The sequence below is a fragment of the Rattus norvegicus genome, chromosome 3 (assembly GCF_021556685.1).
Source record: "Rattus norvegicus strain SHRSP/BbbUtx chromosome 3, alternate assembly SHRSP_T2T, whole genome shotgun sequence".
In the NCBI taxonomy this organism is placed as follows: Eukaryota; Metazoa; Chordata; class Mammalia; order Rodentia; family Muridae; genus Rattus; species Rattus norvegicus.
In genome coordinates this window covers 13,790,088-13,807,838 of record NC_141536.1, presented here as the reverse complement: position 1 = coordinate 13,807,838, position 17,751 = coordinate 13,790,088, and the positions used below count along the sequence as shown (strand labels likewise).

At 49.7% G+C, this 17,751-nt stretch overlaps 1 protein-coding gene across 26 annotated transcripts in view; it reads right to left on the bottom strand.

Annotated features, from left to right (window-relative positions):
* Positions 1 to 1,907: 1,907 nt before the first annotated feature.
* Positions 1,908 to 17,751, bottom strand: part of Fubp3 (far upstream element binding protein 3) — a 49,024-nt gene continuing 33,180 nt past the window's right edge. For 4 of the 26 annotated variants that reach the window (NM_001434291.1, XM_087652973.1, XM_087652979.1 and 1 more), the window contains 11 exon segments: positions 2,576 to 3,936; positions 4,430 to 4,617; positions 5,370 to 5,441; positions 7,205 to 7,281; positions 7,409 to 7,480; positions 7,754 to 7,827; positions 8,573 to 8,733; positions 12,029 to 12,170; positions 14,930 to 15,030; positions 15,438 to 15,540; positions 16,673 to 16,777. In NM_001434291.1, coding sequence (NP_001421220.1) covers positions 4,463 to 4,617; positions 5,370 to 5,441; positions 7,205 to 7,281; positions 7,409 to 7,480; positions 7,754 to 7,827; positions 8,573 to 8,733; positions 12,029 to 12,170; positions 14,930 to 15,030; positions 15,438 to 15,540; positions 16,673 to 16,777 — 1,062 coding nt within the window. In that variant the 3' untranslated portion in view covers positions 2,576 to 3,936; positions 4,430 to 4,462. 26 annotated transcript variants of the gene reach the window in all.

Sequence of the window (17,751 nt, the reverse complement as noted above, 5' to 3'; positions counted from 1 at the left end):
GCGCACCTTTAATCCTGGGGCTCAGAAGGCAGAACAGGCGGGTCTGAGTTCAAGGCCAGCCTGGACATAGAGAAAGATGATACTTGTCTGAGCTCTGTGGGGATAGCACAGGACAATCCCACTGACTTTGATCCACAAATGACTGCAAAGGTATTGGGTTGAGATTTCAAACATATCTTAGTGAGGTAAATGTCAAATGACTGACATTTGGGACCAGCCCATTGCTACTGCTCAGCCCGTTCTAGGGCATCCCACCTCACCCTTGGCCACTTCACCTGCAACTGTCTGGGGACGGCCAGCGCTGTGAGTGGTGTGCTTGGCCCTACCACAGAAGGCTTGGAAGGAAGAGAGCAGACCACACAGCACCTGCCACTCTGAGTCTGTGTCAGGGGGTAGGTCAGTATCTTCCAGCCTTGGATCCAGTGTGGAAAGTGAGCATAAGGTGTTGCCTTATGGAACGTGGAGGAAGGCCCAGGACAAAGCCCAAGATAACCACGCTCCCCCTTGTGAGCACCCTGGCTCACAGCCCCCTTCGGAACTGTCAGGCCACTTTCTGGCCATTAATCTGAGTCCTTTAGGAGCAGTTGCATTAGCCCAACCTAAACCCCAGCTGGGCCCTGAAAGGCTAGAAGTGGGCCTGGGAAACAGCAGTGTGGGAGCCAGCTGGACTTGGGGCTCCTGGGTGTCCAGCGCCCCTCGGTTTGGGCACTGCAGCATACCGTCTGTACTCCTGTGGGGCTGTAGGACAGACACATGGATGACCACCATGTAAGAGGGTCCCACTGAGGCATAAGACTAACTCCGACTTGAGAGGCCAGGGGCAGGATGGAGGTGCATCCCTTTGAGGACGGAGAACTCCTCACTCCAGTTCCAATTTGGTTAGGGCTGGGTCAGTTCAGCAGAGGTCCTGCTGAATCCTGACTGTGGGGAGAGCCAGTGTGGGTGTGGTAAGGTGGGTGCCGGGGCACCGCCCACCCCTACCTTGCCAAACACAGACCGCCCTCCATGATGACCACGCAGCTTTCTTAATGGAACACAACCGCTGAACTTGGTACATTTCGAGCACTTTAGCCTTTCAGGACAGCAGACTGCTGATGGAGACCATCTTCGGAGGGCGGGCGCCATGTTAATGAGGCCAAATTTCATATGCTTGCAAACTTTCCCCCCTGCGGCCTGCTGCTCCGCACACCCCACCCCCCAACAGAAGATTGCATCAGAGGGAAAGAGAGATTTCCATAATTTATAGTACGGCATTTCACTGGGGACAAACGCTAATCTGTACTTACCGATACATTTAAGAAAATGCATCCTCCCGCAAGCCTGCGCCATTTATGACTCTTGGCACAAACCGCAATGCTCAGTCTTCAATTAAGGGACACCTTAGGGTTCATTATCACACAATTGCTCCCTGTGAACCATGCCAAATGCTGTTTTGGCACTGAGCTTGGAAGATGAATTAGAAGGAAGTCTTCCCTGTAATGCCCTCTCCAACTTGCATTACCGCCATCAGGGCTGCTGCCCTTGTGGCTGGCCCTCCCCCTCCCCAGTGGCTTTCACTATTCAATTTCTCAATGTCAAACTCGATTCTCTAGAGGTGTAGTTAAAGATGCCACATCTCCTTTTTGTCTTCCGGCTCTCAACAGGCCCCAGTGCGGCCCAGATGGGACACACTCCACCCCATTTTGGGCTAAAGGATCCACAGATGTGTCTCTCACTCTCAAGAGCGTGCGGTGGAGACAAGGCATGCGCAAGCACACCCCCCCCCACCATAAAGAGGGTTGAGCAAAGACTAATGGGCCTGTTGTACGTACACACACACACACACACACACACACACACACACACACACACACACACACTCTAATGGGTCTAGTGTCTATATATACATACACACACCACAAAGAGGGTTCTGAGCAAGGACTGGTGTTTATACTGGGACAATTCCATAAATTGTTAAGTACAAGGCGAAGGCTGAGCCCTGCAGATGCCCTGGGTAAGAAACTAAATTTTAAACCAGTTGCTTTCAACAGGAGAGAGGAAACGGCTAGTCCCTCTGCCTTTACCCCTCCAGGTCCTATAGCAGGCCTGCAGTAGGCCTGGGGTAGGTGGGGGTATTCTTTGTTTTCTTGAACAAAAGGGATGAATCTCAGAGTCCCATGAGAGCCTGCAGGGATGATCCACCACCTACCAGAGCCACAGGTGAGTGGGCCTGGAGGATGCAGCAGTCAGGGAGCACACACAGGGCAGGGCTGGCGTGTTTTTGGGTGAAGGCCGCCACCTAAGAGTGTGGGGGGATGGAGGGTGGGTGGGAGGGAGAGTCTCAGCTCAGTGGGCTGTTGACCTATTGGCTTCCCTGGACATCACACCTCTCCCAGACCCAAGTAGAACTGCTCTCATTCAGATGCTGTTGCAGGGAAGTCTGTCCAGTGTGGCTGGCCCTGAAGTCAGAGGGTAAAGCTGCCACATAAAGTCGGCTTCACTTCACAGCTTCCCAGAGGCTGTGCATCAGAGTTGGGCTGATGGAGGCCGTCATCAGCTAGGAAGGCCAGAAAAAAAAAAAAAAACAGACTAAGAACACTTTGCCCACAAGATGTCTTGTGGAAATTTTATTATATAGAGTGTAAAATGAATTGTCAGTCAAATAAAAAGAACACCTTTAAAAAACAACCACATGCATAACATGTCCAATGCTGTTTAATGGTTAGACATTGCAAGCACTGCGAGGAGAACAGGAACCGCAAACTGGGACGAGCGCGTTTCAAACGAGCGTTCCTCAGGTCAATTCAAAACGCAAGAGAAAATAGCGTCAATTTCGTCTTTTCTTTAAAAATACATGTTATCTGTACAAGTTACACTACAGTAAACATTGGAAATCATCCCTTTTATTAAATCAAAATTATTTAACTCATACTGTGGTTAATACTAGATTTATTTATTTATCTAGTTAATTTGACAAATATTAAGAAAATATTTAAGGAAAAAAGCAAAAAACACCTGGAATTAAAAAATAGTCACTACATTTTTATATGGTTTAATGTCCACAGTGTGTGTTAAAGTTATATTCAATTTCTTTTTAATATTAAAAATAACAGTATTTATATTTCTGAGAATAGAGAAAGGCTTTTTGTTTTTAAAACCAGCTTGGAGGTCTTAGACACACAACCGCCCTGGGCAATGGAGACGGGCAGCTTACAGGAAGGTGGACAGCATCTCCGTATCACCATCCAAACGCTAGAAATGATACAGCCCACGACTGACCCTCCACAACACAAGGACCCGTCTCAGTTCAAAATTCACATCATTAATTACAATACATAATAGTTCAGTTTTTTAAAAAATGCAATAAAACCAGACAGCCAAGATACAAGAAATTAGAGGTGAAACACTTAATGAATTTACATTTATGAATATTTAAATACTGCTTAAAAATTTTTAAAGAATTTGTTACATTACCACCTAAGACTTCCAAGCCATTTTTTCTGTTGTAACAGAAAAAAACAAAAAAACAAAAAACAAAACAAAACAAAAAACCAAACCCCCCCAAACCCAACAAAAAACCAACAACAAAAAAAAAACAAAACAAAAAAAAAAAAAAAAACCACCCAAAACTGTAAATAAAAAGACACAAGACAAACCCATCATTTGATGAAATGTCAGGCTCCGAGGAGAGTTCCGGCACCTGAGCTTGCAGGTTTTGCTCCAAAAGAGCTCCAGAGCTTACACATTTACAAAGAAATCATGACACAAAAATTACCAATGTTTAGTAACTAATTTTCCTAATTTTTAGAAAATTTCTGTTAATCTAAATATAGTGTTTCACAGAACAAAACAAAGGTCTTCATCGAAAGGTTTGCAAATCTAAAAATCTCTGTAACAAACAGGTTTCTCTCACACTGATTTCGGGGAAGAGCCGCGGCAGATGCCCATCTACTGCTCCTGTGGGGGGGAGGGAGAGGGTCAGCCCAAGACCAGCACCTCACACCACCAGATACTGGACTCTAAGCACCTCAGGTTCTAGGGGCAAGATGTAGGGGCAAAGGGGGGTGCAAGGGGAGGGCTTCTTCTGGGTCACCAGGCCTACCACCAGCTTCCTACAAGGCAAAAGGTACCTATGGGAGCCCTGCCCCCAAGGTCCAAGGAGAGCTCCTTCTGGCTGAGGACTACATAGAGCCCTCCACGTTTCTACACACTGAGAGGCCAAGCTGGCCCTCCACTTGCTCGGCCCCGAAGGTGCTGTGCAGGTAAAGGCCCCAGCCTGGCCACTCTCTGCAAGGACTACCACTGGAGTGGTCCTTGTTTACCACAGACCCATGGCAATTAGAGTTAGGGTTGCCAGGCCTAGAGCTAGAAAGAGAGCAGCATCTGATCAAGCTCAAGGTTTGGGACAAGGTGGAGGGACAGAGGAGACCCTATAGGCCACCGTGCTCACCCTGGGACTAGGAAAGCACAAGGCTGGGTGGCATCACGGTGCTGGGGACTGGCTACAGACCTGGCTGTGGGCCTGAGCCTGCCCTAAAGTCTGCCCATAGAAGGCGGCCTGCTGCCTGTAGTACTCGGCCCAGGCCATCGTGTAGTCTGGGGGGGAGCTGGCCTGTGGGGCAGCACTGGTGGTGTGACCTGGAGGACAAACAACAGACAAGAGTTAAGGAAGGGAGGGTGTGGAAGACTTTCTCAGGCCTTACCAGCCCCTGCCAAAGCCCACCTAGAGGGTCCACTTCTATAGGACTACAGAGCCCTGCCTGCCTGTCAGCAACTCTGGGTGCCAAAGAATAAGCACAGGCAGCGAGGGTAGAGACGGTGCAGTGCAGTACTCAGTGGGGTTGGGTCAGGCAGGGTTGGTGTTAAATAGGCCCCAAGCCCAGTGCTGAGGCCACGCGACACCTACCCATCAAGTCACCAGAGCAGCTCTTGACCCACAGGTGATCCTGCTCCAAAGCCAAGGAGCTTCAACCTGGGCCTTCTGATCAGCAAATGGTGGTTCTAGGTGAGATGTTGCCAGAGAACCCTACACTAGACCTAAACATGCTCAGGCCCTGTGCTAATGACAATTAGCCTGGGGGCATTTTTGTGTTGGCATGAAAATCAGTCTTAAGTCTGACTTGGTTCCTGGTATTATAAAGAGAAATGAACTCTAAGGAAAGACAGGTAACACAACCAGTGAAGTGGTAGCCCCAATCTGCACTGTGATCTCTGGTGTGCCCTGACATGGCCCCCAGAGACTCAGACAACACACCTAGCGGGCACTGCTACATTTGGCTTCCTCTGACAGGACGCAGGGGAGAGACAAGGCGGGCACCTAGGCACAGACCCAGAGAGGGTGTAAAGTAAACCAGGTGACTCTACATGGACAGTGCGATGGCTGCACTCACCCTGTTTTTTGTAATAGTCTTCCCAGGCCTTGCTGTAGTCGGGCTGGCTGTTCTGTGGCTGGCTCTGCTGGCCTGTGCAGAAAACAGACAGCAGTCAGGCCTTGCTCAGGAACTCCCACCCTGGCGACTTCAGCCCAGTGAAGCTGGCTTCAACCAGGGTCTTTAGGAGGCAGGGCTGGAAGCCAAAGCCTTCTCAAACTCTAGACCTAGTTCGTCATGGATAGAGTCCAAATGGTGCTGACACCTCATGAGGCCCCACAAGCTCAACCACTGTCCCTCTGCACAAGAAAGGTTAGGAGTGGGGATTCCCTGTGTAAAACCTGACATGAAGGCATAGGCTTGGGGTTTAAGCCAGGGAGACCTTGTGCACATGTGGCCATGGTGCACATGCCAATGACAGAAGTAACAGGCCCACCTGGGATCTTGCCTGGCCTGGCCTTGCTGTGTGGGAACAGCACAGAGGCCTAGGTGCCTCCTCCTCCACTGTTGGCAGGGGAGACAGAAATGAGGAGACAGGAGACAGCGTCAAGGAAAGGCGCATTGGGCTCGAGCAGATGACAAGGCAGAGAGGTCAGGGACAAGCACGAGCTCACCAGAACTCTTCACTACTCAACAGAGCCAACGTAAGGCAGCTAGAGGAAGATGGACCAAGTCCACAGGCTCAGCAGAGTGCCTGTTGTTTTTGCTATGCTAATTAGCTGGAGGGAAAGCAGACGGGCGCAGAACTGCAGGGAGGAACAGCTTCTGTTTTCTTCCCTGGGACGAACGGTGTGCACAGGACTGTTTGCACAGGCCCTGACCTGGGCACAGGCAGCACTCAGCCACACAGCTAGAAGCAGCTAGTCTGTCTTACTTCTTCCTGTTTACCACCCACACCAAAGCCAACCAATTGGGCTTCAGATTCTGCTGGACCTTGACTCTAAGTGCTCCTTTTGGGGAAGTGGGGAGGAATTTTTCCTCTCAGGGGTGCATCTGGGAACAATCCTGTCACTCTCTTGCCTTGGGGATAGAGATGTCAGAATAGCATCCAAGAGCCTAGCACTTCAAGACCACTACTTCCAGGTCACAAGGAGACAGCAGAATGCTCAGGAACCCAGTGCTCAGCAGAGCAAGCCTGGTCAGTGAGGAGGGTGTGCACCAGCAGCTGCTCACTGGGAAGCACCTATCAGAGTCTGACACTTGAGTCATTGGGTTTGAGGGAGGGAAGGGAACAAAATGGCTGAGGTCACAGAGCTCATCAAACACTTTGGCTGCTGTTTGAGAAAGGCAAACAGAGCAGAGGTGGCAGAGTGGATGGAGAGGGCTGAAGACTGTACAAGCTCCTCCTCCTCTTAGCGGCTGGGCAGACACAATTCTGTTTCTGAGAAGTCTAGGTGACAGAAAATGTCCTTTGCTAGGTCACTGAAGAGAAGTCGTCCTGACACAAGAAGACTAAGTAGGGTGATGTGTGTGTGTGTGTGTGTGTGTGTGTGTGTGTGTGTGTGTGTGTGTCCCTGCCAGGCAGGAAGCTGCCTAGGAGAGCAGAGTACAGAGAAGCTCTTGGTTGGAGCTTAGCCTTAGAAATGGAGACTAGAGAGCCTTGTCAAACCACACCCACTGTCCTTTCCAGCCCAAACCCCTGCTCTGAATAGGTCCTGTGTGAGCCAGGGAAAGCAGCCTTACCTACTATGTGTTCCCACAGCCTGGGTCTACTAGGCCCCATTTCTAGGGAGGAGCATTGCCACACCAGGAGTGGAACTGAGCAACTCTCCCTACCCCCACCCCAGTTGCCTGGCTCTATAAGCATCAGTCTGACCACCCTGGTGTGCATCCTCACCCTCTTGTGGGTCACTTACTTGGGACTTGCTGTGTAGGCTGCTGCCAAGCCTGGTAAGTGCTGCCCCAGCCTTGGGTCAGAAAAGCTGGAGGGCCGCTGTGGATGACAGAGAATGCTTTATGACAGCTCAGGGCATTGAGCCCTCCCCTGCTTTCCAAGCCTCCTCCTCTTTATTGTTGACTCCCTCACCCTCCTACTGGCAGAGGGACAGTTAATTACCTACCTCACAGGGGTGCTGTGGGGGTTCCCGTTAACTTTAGCAGCGATGTTGGGGAAGGCCCTGGGGGGAAAGGTGCTGTAGGGAAGGAAGGAACACTGTTGGTCTGCAGGAAGAGCTGCCAGCTCAACCCACTCCCCTCTACCCAGGCACTGTGCTCCCTCCAGAAGACATTCGATGGGAAACCCTCAGCTCTGGGCTTTACTCTGACTGATCAGCGATGTACAGGGCAGGACAGAGAGGAAAACAGTGTGGCCCCTCCCAGGACTTGGATTAGCACAGCAAAGCAGTTGGACCAAGGAGGTTAAACGGGTGATGAACCTTCCGCCAGGACGGAGGCAGAAGACTCACTTTTGATGTGGTGCAGCTGGTGGCTGGCTGAAGGGGCTCTGTCCGAAGGCTGTAGGGGCTCCGAGGCTGGCACCCTGTGTGGGCACAGAGGAGCTCTCACCCGTGTCACCAAGTCACTTTGCCCTCTGCCCAGGCCCACCCAGGGAAGCCACTATGGGAGGCAAGTCAAGTGAAGGAGACAGCTCTGCGCTCACACTAGCTTCCTTCCCCAGCAGACAACGTCTGCAGTGGTGCTCTGCCCCTCAAATGACCAAGACCACCACACAGCCAGTCCTGGCACCACCACGATTGCCCTTGCATGTCACCCTGGGGGAGGACCAACCTGCTTGACTCTCCCGTCAATTTAGGCTGGCCCAGGGCTCTTTCTGCCATTCTACGTCCCCATTGAGGTGAGCAGTGGCCCATCTGTCCTCCATCAACACTCCCTTTCTTTATCTGCTTTGAGGTGCCTGAAACTAAAGCCAGAGTCAATGAAAGCTGCCTGCAGGGCTGGTGGCCAGGGTGACACTGAGGGAGCCTGGGGCAGCGCTGGGGGAGGCCGCTTTCCTGCAGCTCATCTAGGCTCATCTGCAGGGACATGGCCGGAGCTCTGACTGCTGAAGCCTTGGCAGCCATGCCAGAGGCTTCTCTCATTGCATTTGGGCCTGGCACTCCCTGAGCCTTGGACTTTCCTTTGGAGAGGAGAGGAGAGGCTGCCCCACATGATGCAAGGATGGAAAGGCATGGAAGCACAAGGTTCTGGGGGAAAGCAGGTACCTTGGACATCCAAAAGCAAATCCAGCTAGTATAAGCCAGGTGGGGAAAGGCCCGTGTACGTACGCCAACTTTCTCATCTATGAGATGCCTGGCCACCTCGATCTGCTGAGGAGCACCCCTGATGGTAAATATCCGCAGGTTAGGGTCGGTGTTAGGAGGGGGGTTCCGCTGCAGCTCCACGTGGGCACCTGATTGCTGGTTGATGCTTTTGATGTTCTCGCCCCCTGCAGGCAGGAAAGATGGGTGATTAGACCAGAGGTGACCCTGAGCAGGTGGCCTATGCTTAGGGGTGGCTAAAGGCACATGCTAGCTCTTGCCACAGCTAAACTCTTGCTCTCTTCTGTTTACTGCACAGGGACCCAGACAAAATCCAGTGCTTCTTGTGGGCCACACTAGCCATCTGGAGCCAAGATGACTGCAGCTAGACTGCAGCCTCTGTGGCCACTGGACCCATAGAAGGGTCTGGGCCAACTGCTGCAGGCCACTGGATTCATTCCTGCCTGCCTTGAAGTCTGTCGGTCCCCCAAGGCTGGTCCTCCTCAGTGTAAGAATGGAGAGCTGATGCCCAGCATACACAATGGGGCCTTTAGCCTGGGTAGGGCTGCTTTCCCTCCCTCCCTCCTCCTCCACGGCTCAAACGGGGCGGCTATAGCCCCAACAATGCTTGGAGCCCACTCTGGCCTTTAGTGTCACACCCTGCTCCCTCTCAGGTCCCTCTGTCTTGGTGGGGGGATGGGTCCAGACAGAAGCAGTACAGAGGGGGAGGAGGCGGGGCATATGGCCTAGATGGAGCGGGTGTTGGAAATTTAGTTGTTCTCTCTGAAAACCCTGCAAGTCTCAGTCTCTTAATCAAACGTGTGTAACAAAAACTCCACCAGCTAGTAAACAATGACCCATTCTTCTGAAATTTCACAGAACTTACAGATCTCTTGCATCAACTCTCTGGGAGCAGAGTACTCCCAGAAGACAAGGAAAACCTGGAGCATGTTTTACAAAACTGCAGATAACGTGTTGGAAGTTCTGGTTATAAGGGAAGCAGGGACTTCCATGAGTCCCAAAGCAAAGACCGTGTGTTAATGTTGGGCTGCCCCTTGCCCATTTCCAATCCAATCCAGCTTGAAATGACATGGGTGACGCAGTGCCGCCTATCCCACAGCTCTCCTTCAGAGCTCACCCTTCTCTACTGCCTCAGCGGATGAACACCAATCTAAAAACACTACTGAGCAAGTGAGGCTGCTGACGAGGAGGGCAGCGGGGACAAGCTTTGACTTTATTTCATCTCAAAAGGCTCAAGAAACAGAAATGGAGGTGAGTCCTAAGTGTGTTCTGGATGCTCAGTGTAGTTCCTGGATCCTCTCCTCAGAGGCCACAGCCTCTGTCATCTCTGCCCCAGGAAGAGTGAGCTGTTTCGTTCCCAGTCAAGACTTGGAGAGGCAGTGAGCAACAAAGAAGCAGAGACCATGTCCACAGGCACTTGCACGTGTCTACTCTCAGGAGCCCCCGCTAGCAGCCAAGAGTAAGCACCCCAAGACAGAGGACTGACTGCAGCCCCACCTTAGCCAGGCCAGCAGCCCAAGATGCTCTGCTGGGAGACCTCAGGAGCTCGTTCTTCAGATACAAAGGCACTGCAAAACTGCATACGGCCAGAAGGAGTTAATATAAGTTCATCTTCCTTCAAAATGAGGTCACTAGTTTGGCACATGGTGGCTGTCTTGACTCATTCAGCAGCCTGTTCCATTCTTCCACCTGATGGGGGGCAGAAGTGACCCACCAGCAGCCGGCTGGATGTGAAATCGTAAAGCAATTAATCAAAGCTGCTAAAAGGCCTGGCTGACAAGAGCAGGGCTGGCCAGACTATCTGTCAATGTTGCTGTGTTTATCATGGAAATCCAGCAGGCCCGGGAGGCTGTCCAAGGGCAGGGGTTGGGAGAGCGCTGCCTGGTTGCCTGGGCGCACTCTCTCTTTCAGCCACATGCTTTTCCCAAGAAAAGGAAACAGCTCACTTGAAAGAGCCTCTCCATGATCACCTCAGCTTGTGGTAGGTCCCAGACTGTTACTCAACATTTCACTCTGTTATCTATCTCTGTCCTCTAGGACCTACTTGGGTGGCTCTGTGGAAGACAAATAATGACGTGCATGTGCACGCACACAAACACACTCGAGCACGCACACAAACACTCATGCACGCACACATGGGGTGCCTCTGCTAGGGTTTTCTGAGATACAGGCAAATGAAATTACTAACAAGATGATACTGTAGGTATCAATATCAGGTGAATTTAATCTCTTGGCACAGTCCATGAGCTCGGTGGGGTATGGAAGTGCCTACCATTTTAAGCAGCTACTAGAATCTATGACACCTGTGAAAAGAAAAGCAAACTGCTACATGAGTTACCATGGTGCAATCCTAGAACCCAGAGCAGTGGTTCTCAACCTGTGGGTCAGACCTCCACAGGGTCACATAGCAAATATCCTGTATACCAGCTATAAACGTAAGTCTTAACAGTGGTAAAATTACAATCATGAAGTAGCAAAGAAATAATTTTATGGTTGGGGAATCATCAGAACATGATGGACTGTATGTATTAAAGGATATGCAGTGTTAGGAAGGTTTACAACCACTGACCTAGAGACTGAAGCAAGAGGGTCACAAGGTAGAGGCAGTCTGGGTAACTGGTCTCAAACTGAACCCAAAACCCTTCACTACTCCTACCATCCAGTAATCTGAAAGACATGGATATAAGAGAATAGTATCTTAAAAAAGGACAGATGCTCCCCCAGGTAGGGGTAACTACAAGTTCTGGGGATCAGTGCTGGCAACACCCACTCCAGCTCCCAAGGACACATAGGCAGGGCCTGAGATCTGCTGGCAAAAACAACCCAAGACATATTCCCTGCTCATGACTCTGGGGAAAGGACATCTTCCTATGCTGTCAAATGAACACTGAAGGAAAACACAAAAGCCAATGTCAAACAGAAGTCCTGCTGGCAGCAAAGTTCAGCTCAGTGCTCCCAGGGAGGGTAGCCAAGACAAGGTGGTCCAACGGCCTGCTGGCTGTCAGGAAGGAAGGCACAGTGCAGGCAGGAATGAGGCTTTTTACCAATGTTCCAAACTGCCCCCAAATGTCTAAGAGCAACTAACAAGCCAATCTCTTCCCCTCCACAGGCTGTAAGCATTGCTCCAAGGCTCCCATGCTGCTCAAGAAGACTCGGAGTCCAAGTCCAGTGAGGGAAAGGATGTCTCATGTAGAAAGCACTCTGCAGCAGGCGTGAACATGAGGCATGCTGATGACTTATCCAGGACCAAGTTCATCCCAGTGCACAGCAAGCACCAGGAGCTCACACCTTCTCTCCAACGGTCTGGGTGGTGGGTCTAATTTCCCGTCCACAACTCAAACACTTGCTTTGCCTCCATTCTGACAAGCCAAGACAGGGACCCCAGAGATGCCTTGAATATAGGCCAGAAGGATGGCTTTCCTCCCCTGAGCAGCTGCAGGGGACAGAAAAGCTGCCTCTTACCTTTGCCTATCACGAGGCCGCATTTATCAGCTGGCACTGTGTATGTAATTTCCTGGATGCCACCAGGAGTGCCCACACTCCAATCGCCACGGCCTCGGCCTCTTCCTCTTGTTCCCGTGAGGCCTCCAAGGATCTCTCTTTCCTGGTAAAGGAAAAGGTGAGAGTGAGGACTTTTGCCATGAGATCCTGGTGAGAAGGTGAAATGACAGGATATACCCAACTCTACACATCTGACCCCAACGCTTCAGCCACGGGAGCTCAAGTTCAGAATACAATCAACAACACTTTGTTATAAAGAGACACAATGAGCATCCACACGACATCTACATTCCTGCCTGTAACAGCAAGCCAAAAGCTCTGGGCTAAAGTCTGGGACCTGCACTCTCATTAAAGGGCCCTCACGATTAGGCTTTACTTGGAGCTGAGGCTAACTCTTGTTGGCCTCTTGGAGCAGAAAATGGATGCTCAAGAGTTACCAGCATCTGAAAGTGTCAGGATGGCAGTGTGACCTTAACTCCCCCACAAGGCTACTCACTACAGAGGACAGTCCAGTAATAGCACTGTAAGCTTCGACATCTTGCTCTGAGGTCAGCAGAAGGGATAACAGGATTAGAAAAAAAAGTTTTGGGGTTGGTGAGATGGCTTGGTGGGTTAAGACTGCTGTCCTGATTTTGATCCCTGAGATTCACTCACCCAGTGGAAGGAGAGATCCAAATCCTGCAAGCTGTCCTTGGACTTCCACACACAGGCCATTGCATGCGAACATGTACATACAATGGTAAGTACAAACACAATAAAAAATACGTATTAAAAAAATCGGTTTTATCACCGAGAAGGCATAGAAAGAGCCTCAAGAGTGAATTCTTAGGAGGGGTGGGCTGCGGCAGAACTGTTCAGAAGCCAGCCTGTCTCTAAGACCGAGGGGCAGAAGGACCTAGAAAGGCTAGACAGGGCGTGTCTAGGACACAGGAGAGTCATCCCAATGGAGGGTCCTTCTATTCCACTCACAGGCAGTGGGCCTCACCCGCTTCGGTGCTTGGCCAGCCTGGAGTCTGGAGCAGCTCTGGCACAGTGAAGAAGGCCCTGCTGACCACGGACAACTGCACATTCACCTAAAAGCTAAGTCAGCACACTGCTAAGCTAACTGGTTGGGAAGTCTGACAGGTGAACAAGGTTCTCGGAGGGTTTCTGGTCAGACACTGGCATGAGCAGCAGAGACTCTGAATATGAGGGACAGATGGTTCTTCAGCTTCCAAACTTACACAGAAAAGGTATTAACGATGTCCAACCCTAAAAATCCACCTGGACTCTTGTTAAAAACCGAGCCCCAACCTGTGTGCTCCCACCTAGGTGGTCAGGGACTGGAAAGGAGGTGCATATTTACAACTGAGACTGTTAGTGGGAGCCGACACTCTGCCTGCTCTGCTGCCGCCAAGATAGGCAGAAACCCTGTTAGCACCTCAGAATTTGTGAGAGGTCATGGGCTAATGGATAAACAGGTAATACAATCTCCAACACGATACCCAGTCCTTTGGCTCAAGTCTCTGGCATGTGCTCACTCCTACACACCTGGAGGACATGCTAATCTGCCACTGTTTACATGTTAACAGATGCTAAGGATGCCACAGACTCGCCTTCTAAAGGCAAGCTTGGACTAGAGGCACCCCTCTCAATCCCAGCACTTAGGAGGCTGAGGCAGGAAGATCACCTAAGTTTAAGGCCAGCCTATACTACAGAGCCAGGCTCTGTACCAAAATGCTCCCAAAACATCAACAACAAGACCCAAGTGTACGAAGACATGGTGTCACTGGAACAGATTAGGTTTTGCTGTGCTTCCCGGACTCCATTCCACTGGTTTTATATCAAATACACCCGACTGTTGGTAGTGGGCGCTCTGCTTGGCATCTGTCCTGTCAGGCACGTGCAACTTTTACACTGTGATACCATTATCTACAAAGCTCATGCTTCAGACCCACAGAGCTGGGAATAGAGAGATGTCCAGTAGTTAAGAGCACTTGCAGAGGACCCATTTCAGCTCTCAGCACGCATATCAGGCATCTCACAACAACCTGTAACTCCAGTTGCAGGGGATTCAATACTCTTATGGCCTCTATGAGTATGACACACGTTGTGCACATACATGCAGACAAACATACACAACAAAGCAAATATAATTATCCAAACAAAAACAAAAAGTTAAATAGAAACTAATTTAAAAATGTGCATTAAGCTTGTAATTTTGTATTGGGCTATGATTATAGTTGGCATGCATATAGCCCAGGGCCCACGGACTGGACACAGCTGTCTCTGTAAAGAAAACCCAGGCTGTGTGACATGGCTCAGTGGGCAAGGGTGCGTGCCACCAAACCTAACAACTGAGTTTGATCCTCAAGAGGCACATGACGGGGCTGGAGAGATGGCTCAGCAGTTAAGAGCACTGACTGCTCTTCCAGAGGTCCTGAGTTCAATTCCCAGCAACCACATGGTGGCTCACAACCATCTGTAATGGGATCCGATGCCCTCTTCTGGTGTGTCTGAAGACAGCGACAGTGTGTTCATATAAAATAAATAAATAAATCTTTAAAAAAAAAAAAAAAGGAGGCACATGACGGAGTCTCTAGAGAACTGATTGGCACATGCATGCCGTATGCACCACCACACATACCCACAGACTGCACACACAGGAGATAAGTGTGTAGTGAAAACCCAGATTCTGTGTGATAAGTGCAGGGGTAACAAACCAGCAAGGAAAAGCAGTAGGCAGGAAAAGGCAGATAGAGAAGCCCCTGGGCTCTAATGAGGGGCCTGAGCAGTTAGGGCACCGCTGTTCTGCCGGGCGGCCTGCCTATGGTGCACTGTCTGCTTCTAGGTGGGCTCTTAGACACAGAGTGCCAGACCCACCTGTGCCGTGAGGATGAGCTCATTGATGATGCGTGCTGCATGCTGACACCGATCTGGAGGGCCCATGACCTGTGCTGCTCTTTCTGGACTAATCCCGTCGTCTGTGGAATCAGATGAGACAGGGTAAAGACAAGTCCAAGATCAAAGGAGCAAAGAGAGTTTCAGTCTAAGCTCTCAGTGTGATGAGGACTGTGACTGAGTGTTTTTCACATGCTTCAGGATAATGCCCAACCACTGTCATGTACAGATGACCCAGCACGAGGGCTGACGAGGACAACACTGAGTTCAAGGCCAATGAAGCAACAGCCATCTTTGCCTTCCATGAAAGATGTTTGCCTTTCTTTGTGATAGAAAATTGCCTGATAAAAGAAAAGTCTAAATGGGGTATTTTGTAAAGAAATCTTAGCAAAATTACAAACTGAATGACCAGGGGAGCAAACAGAGATTGCTAAAGAGAAGGAGAAAATGCACACATGGTTAACACAGCCCAGTCTAGGTCTACACCAACCTGGTTTGAACTGGATCCTCACACCAGCATCATTCTGGATCTTCTTAATCATTTCTCCGTTTCTTCCTATGACAATCCCAACAACAAACCTAGGCACAGACACCTGGACAGAGACATGAGCCATCAGAGCTCCTGCACAGTGGCTTTGTACAGACCTAAAACATCTTAACTGTGTGTCGGTGGCACACGAGCACAGGTGCCTACAGAAACAGCGGATCCCAAAGCCGGACTCACAGGTGGCTGTGAGCTGCTGTGTGGGTGCTGGGATCTGAACCCAGTTCTTCTGGCAAGAGCAGCCAGTGCTCCTACTGCTGAGTCCTTGGCCTTTTCTTTTAAAAGGAAAGATTTAAAAATAAGTAACTTCATTTTTATTAGTGTAATTCCATAATTAAAATAGTAAGGCCGGTTTCCCTTTAGAGTAATTCTGTGACTGATAATTATATTACTCTTAACTATAGGAAGAAAGTATAAAATTAAACTAAAAAAGGTTATACTAACAAAGGTTTTCTCCCACAGAGAATAGATTCAAAATGATTTTTATCTCCCAAGTTCTGTGAAATGCGTACAAATATCTTACACTGGCTATCCTGTGGTCTTCTCCAGTCTTTTATTCTCTACCTGTAAACTGTGGTAAAAGGCACATGCCTTGGCATCTGCCACTGTCATGTCTGAGGAGCAGCCAGCAGCACTAACTAGCCTCAGTACCTACGGTCACCACGGAAACCGTACCACTCAGCAGTTACACTGTGCTCCCCGCACAGCACTGCCTCATCAGGGTGACCAATGTGAATCGGGCTCACTGCACCAGGTGCGGTGTTTGTGCGCTGTGGCATAAATGAGAATTGCAGATAGATTTTGATACCATTTCATCTCATCAATAAGACAAGATTCTAGATTTGATACAATCACAATAACTGATCACTAAGAAAACTTGGGTTTGGACCCCAACCTGGACATCAAGTAAACCTTTAAAGCAAACCCAAGAGCAGAGGTGTGACCCGCCCTGTGATGCAGCTGGCTCTCCGTGCTTGGTCCCTCTTCATATCCCTCAACAGTGTGTGTCTTAAAAGCTAAGGAGCGGAGAGAAGTGTGACCAGTGACTTTAGTGCCACTCTTTTTGTTTCTGAGACAGGGTCACACCACTGTGTAGCCCTAAGTGGCTTGGGGCTTGTTATGTCAAGCAGGCTGGCTCGAACTCAGCCTTGTTTGCCCACTGACCTGTGAGTGCAGCTTACCTCTATACTACCTCCTCCCGCTCGGGAGGTGAAGTCACTGCGCACGCCCCGGAAGTCAGCCTGGTCTTTCTCTCGGATGATTTCTAAGACCATTTCTTTTGCTTGCTGTAAAAAGAAAAACAAAAAGCACAAATCGGGGAAATCCTGAAAAAACAGCAGCATGAAATACCAGGATCATGATCAATGGGACCCAAGACCTTGGAGGCATTCAGTTGCTGGCAAGGATGAGGGCTCTTAGAGGCATGGTCTTCATCTGACTGATGCTAAGGTTTAAACTGCTAAGAGCCTACTCACTTTACTTGAAGCTAAGTCCCAGCTAAAGTGTAGTAGAAAATCTTCCCAGCAGCCTCAAGAGTTTCTGGTGGAGGCTCCCTTCAAGTGGGAAGACAGGGAGGACACCACAGACACAGCTCCAGCCCTTAGGAATCTTAGATCTTGGCTGTTTATACTGTTTTGAATAAAATAATGGGCTTCGTGCTTGTTCACCCTGTCCAGGACCTTAGATTTAATGCCTAGCACTTCAATCAAACAAAAGGAAGGAATTGAAGACCTTAAAAAATCAACTATTTCCTTCAAATTTATGAAGAGAGGTCAGTAGAATATGGGCGTTTTCCTGAGAGACACTTTCGAAGAGGCTGGGACATAGGTGTTTGTAGAATGCTCACACCACACACAAAGCCACAGAAAAAAACTTATATACTGGCTCACATCTGAAATTTTGACTGATGAGCAAAAATCAAGATGCAATCTGACTGTGGACATGGAGGCCTGAGAAGCTGTATAGCTTTTTTTGTTTGTTTGTTTTGTTTTTAAGACATACCAGAAGAGGGCATCAGATCTCTTTACAGATGGTTGTGGACCACCATGTGGTTGCTGGGAATTGAACTCAGGACCTCTGGAAGAGCAGTCTGTGCTCTTAACTGCTGAGCCATCTCTCCAGCCCCTGTACACCTTGTTTTTCAGAAAGCCTCTCACTAGCCTAGAGGTTTACGAGAAGGCTAGGCTAGGCTGCCTGACCAGAGGGCTCTGGAGATCTCCCTATGTCTCCTCCCCCAGAGCTGAGGTTAGTAAGTGAGTTG